Raw genomic sequence first — 13,287 nt, 5'->3', positions numbered from 1 at the left:
TTAAACAACTGCACTGGACATTTAATTTTCCAGATTTTGTCTGTTAAGTCAAATTGTTAAATTAAGGTTCAACTGTAACTGCACTAAGTAATACACTAAAGTCAGTGGGGTTCTAGCTCCACTTAAATAATTTGAACCAGCACATGCATGAGCACCATCACAGCCAATTAACATTACACTCTCTGCCTTGAGCAAATAATAATGACAATAAAGGCATTAACAAGGATGTGAAGTGATGGCTGACCCCTCACACTCTGCACTGTGTGTGTGTGCGGCGTAGAGTGTGTGGTGTGACATGGTAGAAGGGCGTGGTTACCTGGGTGTCCTCGAGATGACCGCACAGCCTGCTGGTATGACAGTGGTGGTGGTGGTAGGGCAGGATGCTGCTGAGCTGCATGCAGGTATTGATTCTGAGGCTGATGGGTAAACACTGAAGGATTGTGGGTAATGGGTGCAGCATGCAGGGAGGCGCCGGAGTGGTGCGTGCTCGGCCGAGGGTCGGCATGCTTACCGATCCTTGTGGCAGGAGGGTCCTTTTAATGGATGGGAAAAAAATGAATGAAATAAATTGTTAGATTTGAGGTAATGAAATAAAGAGTCTGACCAGAAACAACAGGACACCCACAATTATTTTTGGGTAAGATGAACTTCAAAACTGAGTCAAATATGAGCATAAATTTAATGGAAGGAACATTACATGTTGTAGGAGAATAAAACCTAAAACAAATCTTTACCAGTTAAATAATTTGACCACTTTATACCTGAGACAGGTCTAAGCAAAGCACTTCAATCTTATGTAGAAGAGAAGAACACCCTGTCTGCAGTAAAGCATGGCTGTGGCTCTGTTGCTGCTTTGCTTCCTCTGGCAAGGGAAATCAAACTCATCTTTTCGTTTCTTTTGAGACTGTGTGAAATCTCCTTTCTAACACTGAGCTGAAATAAGAGTGAGGTATATAATGTTGAAGAACGGCCCATGAAGCCTAAACACAGCATTACATAAACATGGGGTCAATCTTGGTCTTGTAGGTTCACAATTTGAGAAGTTATCGGTTATTTTTTGTAAGTTTATGCATGCTAGAGCAGTGGTCCCCAACCACCGGGCCATGGACCGGCTATTGATTACCGGCTGCACAGAAAGAATGAATAATTAGAGATCGCTAGAAAAGCAGTTTTTACTGCTTCTATTTCGGGTGTTATTGTCTTATTGTCACCCCTAGGTGGGAGCAGCGTCTCGTTGCAGCGAAAACAGCTCATTTTACATCGTTTGTGAGCAATATTATTAAACAATATTAAATCCTCCCTTCCCCAGCGGTCCGTAAAAATGATATTTTAAATGAAACCGGTCCATGGTGCAAAAAAGGTTGGGAAATGCTGTGCCAGAGCTTCTCTTTTTTAAAGAAATACACAAGCCCTAGCCTCATTAATTAAAAGGCTGTCGTCAAAACTCTTCACTTCAAGTGTCACTTCAAGTCTCAAAGCTAATTCACAGCCGTGAAAATCGCACCATGGACCGTGAAATGAGCCGTTTCCAGAGTAATATGCAATGTGCTGTTTATCCAAAACCTCAGGAACGTTAATACAGGTGTAACGGTTTACGTAGTCGGGGGAAAGACGACGGGGAGCGTTTTAGATTTGTTTTATGTGATAGTGACACCCAGAGTTCAAACAGTTTAAGCAGTTTTTTTTCTCTCTTTTTCTCCGAATTTTTCCCCCAATTTTCTCCCCTAATCTAGTCGTATCCAATTACCCTGATTGCGTTACGCGTCACCTTTACCGATACAACCCTCCACTGCTGACTGAGGAGCTTCGCAACTGTCACACGCCCCCCTCCGACACGTGCTCAGTACCACTGCCTCTTTTTTTACCTGCACGAGGCGAGTTTATATGCGGATCAGCCTTGTGCACGGAGAGCCACACCCTGATCGGCATTATTCCCCAAGTCTGCACAGGCGCCATCAATCAGCCAGCAGAGGTCATAATTGCACCAATTATGAGGAACCCTGGTCCGGCTCATCCCACCCTGTGAACAACAGCCAATCGTTGTTTATGTGGCCGCCCAGCCCAGCCGGATGGCAAAAGTGAGATTCGATGTGATGTATTCAAAATCCCAGCTCTGGTGTTCTAGCGTATTTTACCGCTGATTAATAGCGGCACGACTTTAGTTTTATTTCTAAAACACCTCGTGAGCTGTTTCGGCATCCCTGTTTTATACTGTGAATTACAGACAAAAAAAACTAACAATGAAAACCACCAGATGCAACATAACCACAACTAATGAGACTACCGTGACATCAGATGGTTGAAGGGATGTAGAATGGCGACATGTAAATAACACGCCTGATGAATTATGAACACGTTACATAATCCATAACTGTGACCTCACACGTTTGAGTCTGTGTGTATTTATGTGTGTATTTCTAGACGTGTGTGAGACTCACAAAGCTGCGAGAGGAAACCATGTTGTCGGCTCGTCCTATGGTGGCGTTCCCATTCATACTGCGGGTGATGCGCCGCAGATTCTCAGCACTGTACAATTCGTCCTCGCCCACTGGCACGTCATACAAAGGCTGAATACACACACACACACACACACACACACACACACAGTTTCAGATTTCACACTCTAATTAGCACTAATGTGCATTATTGTTTATTTCAGTTCTGATTAACTTCAAATTCATGACGTGCACAAATACATTAACCCTCTCCCCCACACACACTCACACACAAACACACCACTCACTCTCTGTACAGGAGCGCTGACATATTCCGGTGTCCTGTAGGCACTCCTCTCGATCTCAGCAGTGGGCGTTTTGGAGCGGTTAAGCGAGCCGGTGTGTGCGGAGGTGAGACGTCGTGCTGCAGCGGGACCTGCAAAGACAGAACATGGATCAAACTCATCCTTTCATTTCCTCAGACTGAATCTCAGTTTACATAAGACATGCCAATTTCACAAATACCCTTTCCAACACAGAAATAAGATGAGCTGGATGGAATGAGAGTGAGGTATGTAATGCTGAAAAATGGCCCAGGAAACCTAAACCCAGCATTACAGTGGACCCTTGACTTACAAATTTAATTGGTTCTGAAGGGCTGTTCTTAAGTCAAAATGTTCGTTAGTTAAACCTATTTTTAAGAAATCATGTAAATAGAATTAATCCGTGCCAGACCTCCCAAACCTCTCCCTTACCCCTAACCTTTCTAATGTCTTAAATGATCTTTTTTGTTAAAAATACAACTATATTTTCCCTTAAATCTTAAATAATAGAATAGACATTCCTGTAATAAACAATAATAAACAACAATACACAGTAGTACTGTACATAAACACACATCACATATCAGTACAGTACGTGTGCTGTATCATACACCATAATACATTTCCTTCTTTTTTTAGAAAATGTATCTACTAGAAACAACAACTCTCATATTTCTCTATTATTTCCTTCTTTATTTCAGTAGTTTTGTATTTTGTAGGTGTAACCACGAAAAACTCTCTCACTCACTGTCCCCTCAGTTTGATACACCGTGACACCTACTGGCAGGAGTAATTATACAACACAACTACGCTTTCTCTGCAGCTTCTTTTTGGCCCTTTGAATATAGAATTTTACAAAATATAAAGAAAACACCGAAAAAAACACAGTCCGCTGTCCGAATGTTCGCTCACTGTATATACAGAGGTCAACTTGTTCGCGATGTCACGTGTTTCGTAACCTACGTAATATCGTTCGTAACCCAAAATGTTCGTATGGTAAACCGTTCGTAAATCTTGGTCTTGTAGGTTCACAATTTTTATTATTAGGCATTATGAGTGATTTTTCTACGTTTATGCCTAATTAGTTGATTTTTGCCACATTAGCCAATTAGGTATTCCTAATTTTATTTCACTTTATATACACATAAGTAGTCAGTTAGAATTATAGGTTACATAACAATACTCATTGTTTCAAAGCTACCGGCCAGTCGGGTGTCTACACAGACATGATTGTCTTTGTCTGAGGGTGGTGGTTAAACAGCTTAGCTATTAGGAGGTGCACATTAGGAGGTGACAGTAAGGTTTCAATGCCGGTCCTAAGCCTAAAATTGTGTCATGAAGGGTATCTGTGGCAAATCAAGTACGTCAGGTTTTTCAAACCTTGGGTCGCAAGCCGAAAAAAATGGGACACAGAGAAAAAACTTGTACGTGATCGCTCCCTTGTGGAGGCTTTATGTTACATCTTGTATAAAGAGGGTAAGATGCATTGTGTTGCCTGGAAAAACCCTGAAGTACGTGGACCAGATTAATCAGCTGTGGCAACCCCCCAAAAATACAGGAGCAGCCAAGAGAAAAACAAAAGAAATTCAAAGCTCATAAAACTCATAAAACAGCTCAGTTCATTTTATCCTGACAGTAAGTTCAATCAAATCAAACATAATTTTCTTTAAAGACTTCAAATAAATACCTTGTCTACCAGTCGGGTGTTGACTGGCCCTACTGGAGCTCCGAGGCAAGCTGGGAGCCCGTAAGCTGGCCCTGTACAGCGAGTCCAGTTCAGACAACTCTTCCTCACAGGGTGAGCCACATGGCTGTGTAGTATTTTGGGAGTTGTAGTATTTGTTTACATTTTCAGCCCAGGACTCCACAGGCATGGGTTTGGCTGGTGAGTAGGAGCGTATCCCGAGGAGGGAGGAAGAGGAGGAGGAATGGCGGGCAGACAGAGTCGTCTCAGGATGCTGTGATGGTACACGGTTAAGAAGTGAGGACTGGTGAGAGTGACGCATGTGCTGCTTCTCCTCCGGGACACAGTTTTCAGAGGAGGAGGAGGAGGAGCATCTTTTCAAGTCACAGTGGGGGACGCTAAGGCTCCGGGATATGGCCAGGTGGCTCGGCCTGTGTACATAAGCATCCAATCTTTCTCTGGCCAGTGTGGGCATCTCAGGCGTAATGCTAACTGTCGGAATGGGTACAGAGCAGGCGCTAGCAGCTAAGGAACGTTCCTGTGAGTCCAGGTTTGGGTGCTGATGCTGTCCGTTATCAGTTGAAGCAGGACGCTGGGAGACCTCTCTGGAGTTAGAAGGGAGATCAGAAGTGGATGAAGCAATGGAATGAGCTTTTATGACTGGAGATGAAGGTGGACCTAAAGAACCTTCTGAAAGCACATCTACAACCTCCTCCTGAGCTTCGGTCAGAAGTATTTGGACCTTGACAGGCTGCTCACTGCAAACGACAAAAGAAATGAAAATGAATACTTGCCGATAATGAGCATGTATCTATGAGGGATCTTCAAAAAGTTTCTGCACTTTTATATTTGATATGATATGAAGCGGTGAGGGTGGGAGGAGTAGTAATCAATTGTGTCTGAGAGACTGAGAGATGCTTATAGTCCAGATTTAGCTCCATCTGATTTCCACGTTCTTGGACACTCAAAGAAGCTTTAAGGGGAAGAAGATTTTCATGTGATGATGATGTGCAAGCAGAGGTGCATCAGTGGCTACGTGCTCAACCAAAAACATTTTTTGTTGACGCCATTAAAAAGTTGGTACAACGCTGGAAAAATGCATCGGAAGGCGACAATGTAGAATTTATTAATAAACAGAGTTTAAAAGTGCGAAAACCTTTTGAAGAACCCTCAAACTTTTACATGAACTTCTGGAACTCATTGTGATTTAGTGCACTAGTTCTAAACTCTAAACCCATTAATGCTAACAATCTATATATTCTTACACTAAAATATGCAACAGATAAAACTGAATGAAGTGCTTAAAGGCAGTAAAACACACAATGAATGTAAACCCTTCAAAGGCAAACGCTCCCTTTCTAATCTTAGTAATATCTGGGTTACTGCAGCAATATTGCCGCCCTAAAACAAAACATACTCAAATGTATATCAAATAGGGCCCAGTGCTATCACAGGTGTGGACACCTGAACAAGCAGATTTCAAGTTTGGTTTACCTTTTATTTGCATTTCCCCCCCAATTTTCCTCCCAATCTAGTCGTATCCAATTACCCGATTGCATTACGCTTCCCCTCTACTGATGTTGACCTCCACTCCTGACTGAAGAGAGCCGTGACTAACACACGCCCCCTCCGACACGTGTGCAGTAGCCGACCGACGATTTGTGTACGGAGAGCCACACCCTGATCCCATTATCCCTTCTCTTTGTGCAGACGCCATCAATCAGCCAGCAGAGGTTATCATGTAGGCACCCAGCCTGCTGGTAGCGAAGTGGGTTACCATTTTTAACACTACTTGCTCAATGACCAAGTATCCATCAACCAGAGTGAAAACACCTTATCTTCCCCCTTGGTTACTCAGTGGTATTAAATTTAACCACTGGCGTCAAAGACATGCATTCATCTAGATCCAGAAACAACCCCAATATCATTTGAGTTACATTTGGGTATTTGTGTGTAATTTTGCATTTCATAAATCAGCCCTTTTCCTAAAATGGGGTTTGTGCTTCTTGCCTACGTCTTAATGTTTTATGTTAGGTTAGGAGTTACAGGTCCCTGGTAATAGTCACAGGAAACACCAGATCCCTTTTAAAATAAAAGTACACATCAGATATTTTGTTTAAAAAAATGTAATGAAAAATTGAATGAAAACGTAAAAAATAATATTTTTTTGGTTGGAGACCAGCAGCTGAGATTCACTGATGTTATGTATTGGTCAGTAAGTACTGACATAAATGTAACCCCTATGGAATAATCACAATATAACAGCCATGCTAAATTCATCCCTCAGGTCAGTTAAATCTGCTTAATGCGGTTATTATTCTTTAGTTATTATTCTCCTGTCCATCCGACAGATGTTTAGAGGTGCATGTGCAGGCGCTCCATTCGGAGAGTGTTTACACACACGCACACACACCAGAGGCAGCAGCAGGTACCTGAGAGGCAGTTTTTTCTTCTGTTCTTCCTGTTTCTCCTGCTGTTTGTCCTGCTGCTGCAGTTTGTCCTGCTGCTGTTGCATGCGCTGCTGCAGGCCCCGTGCTCTCCTCATACACTTTTGCATCCGACCCTCAGCCATTGTTCTGCCCTGCCCGATAGCACTGCCCTCATGCATGGCATGCCTTAGTTTGGCTTTAGCCAAAAACACAAAATGAAAGAAAAGGAAAAAAAGGAAACAAATAAATAGAAAATGCAATAAAAGAAAATGCTTCGTTATGGGATGCACACAAACACAGAGCTGGGCGATAATCACAACTTTTTTATAGATATTGATATTTTATCAGTTTTGGCAATGCCATACAAGTTAAAATAAATACAAAAAATGTATATATTTAAAGTGTCAGAACTTTTGCACATGCTCTATGCTCTTTTGTTCCATTAGGTTAAATTCAGCAAGTAAACAGTAATTGATCTTTATTTACACAAATAATGAGATCTGACCAGGGGTGTCCAAACTTTTGCACCTGACTACATACAGTGGATTAAGAAAATATTTAGATCTGGGTGGCACAGAGGTAAAACACACTAGCACACCAGAGCAGACATCTCAAACTTGTGAGTCTGATGACTACACATGCTTTAGATTTATCATATATGATTAGTTACTGTGCATTTGTTTTAAAGGCTATATTGCCTGTATATAAAAAGCCAAAAACATAGTTACATATTAGACGTCAATCAGTTTTTGTAGCAGAACCACATTAGCAGTAGTGAATTGTATTGAAGGTATTTTGCTAGTATATTGGTTGTCCATATCGCCAAGCTCTATGCAAATCAAAATTTGTCATTAACTGAAATATTACACTGAGCTGAAAAGCAGCAGGGGCAGGAAAAACTAAAGAGGACATGGATATAAGCAGAGACTAAAACATTCATAAATGTAATGACAACCCTGCAGCAAAAAATGGCTTAAAAACGATGGCTGAGGTTGTGAAAGTAAAATGAATTTGAAGGAAAATGCAACAAAAACATATTCAGCCATGAAACCAAAACAAGAACAATAAATCCCTCTACAAAACGGGCCTGAATCTAGATGTAGTATCGAGCCATTGTATGATCTTAGACGCCGTCAGCCCAGACAGAGAAAACGTCTAACATAGAAAGAGGAGAAGTGTGGAGGTGATGTGAAACCACTGAGATCAACACAGTGGCAAAAAAAGTGTGTGTGCACATGTGTGTATGTGGGTAGTGGCATATGCAAGTATGCAAAAGCCAGTAAGTAGCCCTAACACATGGACCAAAGGCAGGACAAAGTTAACATTTACAAACACGTGCAGGCTTCCCTGCAATCCCACACCATTCCCTAGCAGCAACTTCCTGTTTTCCCCCAATAATCGATAGGTCATTGCTGTAACTTAAGGACTGAATTCAGAGACATGAACATCTTTAAAACCGTATGGAGTGATACAAAGATTGCACTGGACTAAAGTCCGACTCTCTAGGATTAAGGCAGACATGGATCCTACACGTGACTGATGCAAGCAGGCCCCGACCTCTCAACTGCATATGTTTTGGACATGTCAGAAGCTCCATATATTCTGAGATTTTTGGGAGGGTAATTGACCCATCTTCTTTTATTGCCCTGTTTGGTGTGGCACTGGAGAAAAGCACCATCGGCAGGAAAGAAATTAGGATTATTAGTATTATCAGTTCTCTCCTGGTAATAAGATTAATATTTTTTTAGATGGAAGGATTCTGCTCCACATACAGAGCACATACAGACAGTGGTTTACAGAAACGATTAATTATCTCAAACTAGAGAAGATTACATATATTGTCAGGGGGTCCACTGGGAAATTTTATAGTATTTGCCAGCTTTTCTGGCATATATTGGGCAAATCGTGGCTAACAGTAGGACAACATTATTAATGTGTAACTTCACTGTAATGGTTATTTATCTTGCTTTGATTATATACTGGCTTTGTATTAAGTTTATATATGCATGTCTAGTTTAGGGGGAAGGGGACTTTGTTTCTCTTTGTTCTAATTCTTGTAAAGCAATGTTAAAAACAAAATAAACAGACTTTGATAAAAAAAAAAAAAACTGACCTAGAGAGATTTCTTAATATTAAATAAAGTGCTAAACTCAGTTTCCTGTCAGGATTATTACTGTACCGTAACTTTTTGAACCAATAACCACCAAGCAGTATTAATAGGACCCTACGAAAACTTTAAATCCACCTAAAACTTGCAGCTTAGTCATTTTTAATACAAACACACATACACACACCCACACACATTTATATAGCTGTTACAAAATAGAGAATGAAGATTTTAAAGTGCCCTACATTTGATACTACTGGTGCCACACTTAAGCAGAAACAAAGAACTCGACCTAGTGCTACTAGACTGGCTACTTGTGCATTAAAAACCATTACATTTACTCTACTGAATATATGTTATTTGGGGACAATCCGTCCAAAAGTAAAGAGAAAGACAGGCAGACAGAAGTAACAGATCTTACACACAATGTTCCTTTACCACAGATCATCATTTCTGAGTGATGATCCCGGTGTTGTGTTATGAATGGACAACAGGAGCCGCACAGGACCAGGATTACTCAAAGCCAGATTAGAAACACTCACATAAACACACACACAGAGGAGATGAGAGAGGGCAGGACTACTTTAGGAGGGTAAAGTGTTACTTACACACAGCTTCGTTTACTACTGAGAGTGCAGTGGCGACCTCGCCTGCCTGCTCCATCCTCAGAGACTGATCTAACAGAGCTTCAGCATCCAGAACGCACCGCTCAAAGCCGTCCCCCTTCCCTGAAGATAACACACAGCAAAGCACCGCGTCGCACCAAAGCCCAGAAACCCACATAGCCACATCCTCATGCACGTACACAAGTACGCATAGAAATCTACCAGGGGTACACAGGGTCAGATCCTGACTAAACATCCGGTGTGTTAATAAGCATTCTGTACTGCGATAATACACTGCAATAATTTAGATTAATACTGTACACTTTCCCATGTTTGATTACAGTTGTATGGCAGCATGAAATACTGAAATACATAAAAAGGGCAGCGGTAGCTCAGTGGTGAAGGAACTGGACGAGTAATCAGAAGATCGCTGGTTCAAGCCCTACATCCACCAACCTTAACCCTCAATTGCTTAGATAGTAATCATCACAGTTGTAAGTCGTTTTGGATAAAAAGCTGAAAATGTAAATGTAAGCATGAAACACTTGTTCCAAAAAGCAAGTAAAAAGTATCAAGCCTGTGTTTAAAGTTAGATTTATTTATTTAGGGGCCCAACAGTGGCCACTACGCGATGGTGGTGCTTGAACTGGCAACCTCATGATTACTGTACTTGCTATGATAGTGTGTTTACTGTTAGTGAGACCTTTTCTTCTTTTTATTTTTTCATCAACATAAACCAATTAGCAATGACTATTGGTTAACTGGGCAACAACTGGGCAATGTTTTGTCCGTCTGTTCCATCAGTGGTCCCCAACCATCGGGCCGTGGACCGGTACCGGTCCGTGGGTTATTTATTACCGGGCCGCACAGAAAGAATAAATAATTCGCTAGAAAAGCTGTTTTCACTGCAGCGAAAAAGCTCATTTTCCATTATTTGTGAGTAGCATTGTTAAATCCTCCCTCCCCCGCAGGTCCATGAAATTATATCTTATATGAAACCAGTCTGTGGTGCAAAAAAGGTTGGGGACCCATGTGTTACATGGGTACATGTCACTGGTTTTTATTTCCAGACATGTTTCTGGTCTGCACACTTGTATAAAGCCACTGTCACACTAAATTTCTGTTAGCAATCTTTGGTTAGCATTTTTATAGTACTTCTTGTGGCTGGGGCTCCTGCTCCTTGAATGCTAAAACAAAGGACACAATGTTTAAATAAAATCCAGATATAATATATTGAATCCATGTTTGGTGAGGATCTGCGCTTGTGTCACCCACCACACACCCACCAGCATGCAGCCCCAAGCAGCAGAAAAGCCTCAGTCGCCCTGTTTTTTTCTTTACCTTGACTCTGTAGCTCATCAAGGTCCATGAACTTGCTGGGTTTGGGGTTGAAGCCTACTGCTGCCTCTCTTTCCTTCTCCTCTCTCCTCTGTAGCTCCTGCTCTTTTGCCCTACGTGCCACCTCCTCCTGCAGCTCGTCCAGCTCGCTCCGGCCCTCCACCGCTGCACGCGGACACACGAACACACGTGCACAGGTCATTTACTTTGAAAATGAAGTCAAAGGAACAAAGAAGCAAGACAGAAAGAAGCGCCTGGGTTTGATTCCCAGACTGGGCAGTCAGGGGCCTTTGCGTGTGGTGTTTGCATGTTCTTTCTGTGTCCATGTGGGTTTTCTCCAGTCCAAAATCAAACCCACCGTGATCCTGACCAGGATAAAGCAGTGGTGAAAAGACAGTGAATGAATGAACTAAAAAACACACAAACATTTTCTACACACCTAAACTCAACTGACTGCTTCCTTTGATAGAAGCTTTGACATCCTTCAGCAAGGAACTGCTGCTCTTTGACTTCTGGACGTTCTTCCATGGAGGATCGACATAAGCGGGAGGCTTGATAAAACCTGCGTCTTTATAACTGAAAGAAATAACAGAAACATCAGGATTAGTGAGTCTATTTTACCATTTATTTATTTGCATAAAGTTTAACTGACTGTAAATAATAATGCTGCACAACTCAAAACTACAATTTGCGTGTACCCAAAGTCATGGACGTGTTTTTGATGTATTGCAATAGTCGAATTTTTAATCCAGGTGAACAGTGGGACAAGATGTATGTATTCTATATGAACCATATGTTACATATAGGGTCTGTCTGAAAACCTAGTAAGCTGCCTTGCTGCCTACTACCTACCTGGGATTCTAATAAGAAATCGAACTCATAAGGCAGATTATTTAGACGCACTACTTCGCACACTCTGCATTCTCAGCTTACTAAACTAACACAGTTAGCCTCAGGCCATTCAAACCAATAGGCTGAGGTGGCACAACCCGCTAGCAAGCCAGCTAACGTCTCCCTCTGTGTACCAAAACTGTTAAATTGTCCATGACAAGCCCGAATTTGTGCACCTTTGTACAAATAAAAAATATATGAGAATTTATTTACATGTGAAAAGATAAAACCTGACCCGCCACAACCCTGAGTTTGTTTGTTTATTAGGATTTTAGCGTCATGTTTTACACTTTGGTTACATTCATGACAGGAACGGTAGTTACTCATTACACAAGATTCATCAGTTCACACGGTTATATCGAACGCAGTCATGGACAATTTTGTATCTCCGATTCACCTCACTTGCACGTCTTTGGACTGTGGGAGGAAACCGGAGCACCCGGAGAACCCGGAGAACATGCAAACTCCACACAGAAAGGACCCGGACCGCCCCGCCTGGGAATCGAACCCAGGACAGGCGACAGTGCTACCCACCGAGCCACCGTGCCGCCCACAACCCTGAGTAGAATAAAGTAGTTAATGAAATGAAATGGTTATATTAACACAAACTTCACTGTAATTTTACTGCCTGCGCTTATGTCTTGGCAAACCTGTTGTATTGAGGGGTGAACAAACAACAATGCACGAAGATTTGCAAAATCAGCGTATCGTTACACCATAAATAGGTGGATATTTTATTTGTCGTCCCTTTTTGAGCTTATTACAGTGTATATGAACAGTGTGAGGGCAGGACATGTAGAAAATAATGGACTGCTGTGTGTGTGTGTAATAAAACAGACCAGTATTCCAGAAAATACCTCAAAATGTAATTTTTTAAGTTTATTTCTAAATAACCAGTGTTGTTTTAAAGATATGTAAAAAGTATGTACCTGTGTAATCCATTAGTGGTGCCCTCATTTATAGGCATGTCCAAGCTAACGGGGCTGTTGCTGTTCCTCTCACTGCTCTCGTACCCACTCTCCATTCTCTGGATGAGCCGAGAAGGTTCCGCCCCCCTAACCTGTGATAACGGTAGAGTCTTAGAGGCAGAAGTGGCATTAAACCCTGCACGCTGCTGAAGCGAGCTGGCCGGCGCCCCCTGGTGCCCTTCGGGAAAGGAGGTGCTCAGCGGGCTGTAACCGGCCTGCTTGCGTCTCTCTCTGCTGAAGATGCTGTCGATGTTGAGAGCATCTCGGCGAGGTTTCCAGGCTGGCCTGTATCGTCCTCCTCCGGAGCTGGACCTGGACTCGCTGCTGGTGCTGTCGGCCGAGAGAGGCCGGTTCAGGATGATGCTGCTCATGCTGTCCTTCAAGTCACGAAATCGGCTTAAGCTGGGTTTAGGGGGAGCACGAGGGACCTGCTGCTCTTTTAGGGTCTCTCCTAAGATAAGATAAGATAAGATAAAATAAGATATCCTTTATTTATCCTATATACAT

The 13,287-nt window shown here is 42.2% G+C and overlaps 1 protein-coding gene across 1 annotated transcript in view; it reads right to left on the bottom strand.

Annotated features, from left to right (window-relative positions):
- usp54a (ubiquitin specific peptidase 54a) overlaps window positions 1-13,287 on the bottom strand; it is a 41,861-nt gene that overhangs the window by 2,508 nt on the left and 26,066 nt on the right. Inside the window, exons 12-20 of the mRNA XM_062994768.1 lie at window positions 12,742-13,231; window positions 11,361-11,497; window positions 10,925-11,086; window positions 9,587-9,706; window positions 6,875-7,067; window positions 4,446-5,200; window positions 2,744-2,871; window positions 2,439-2,567; window positions 317-533 (exon numbers count right to left, since the gene is read on the bottom strand). Coding sequence (XP_062850838.1) covers window positions 317-533; window positions 2,439-2,567; window positions 2,744-2,871; window positions 4,446-5,200; window positions 6,875-7,067; window positions 9,587-9,706; window positions 10,925-11,086; window positions 11,361-11,497; window positions 12,742-13,231 — 2,331 coding nt within the window. The remainder of the gene's footprint in view (window positions 1-316; window positions 534-2,438; window positions 2,568-2,743; window positions 2,872-4,445; window positions 5,201-6,874; window positions 7,068-9,586; window positions 9,707-10,924; window positions 11,087-11,360; window positions 11,498-12,741; window positions 13,232-13,287) is intronic.

The sequence above is a fragment of the Trichomycterus rosablanca genome, chromosome 5 (genome assembly GCF_030014385.1).
Source record: "Trichomycterus rosablanca isolate fTriRos1 chromosome 5, fTriRos1.hap1, whole genome shotgun sequence".
Lineage (NCBI taxonomy): Eukaryota > Metazoa > Chordata > Actinopteri > Siluriformes > Trichomycteridae > Trichomycterus > Trichomycterus rosablanca.
The sequence above is the reverse complement of the archived record's forward strand: the minus strand, read 5'-3'. Positions and strand labels throughout refer to the sequence as shown.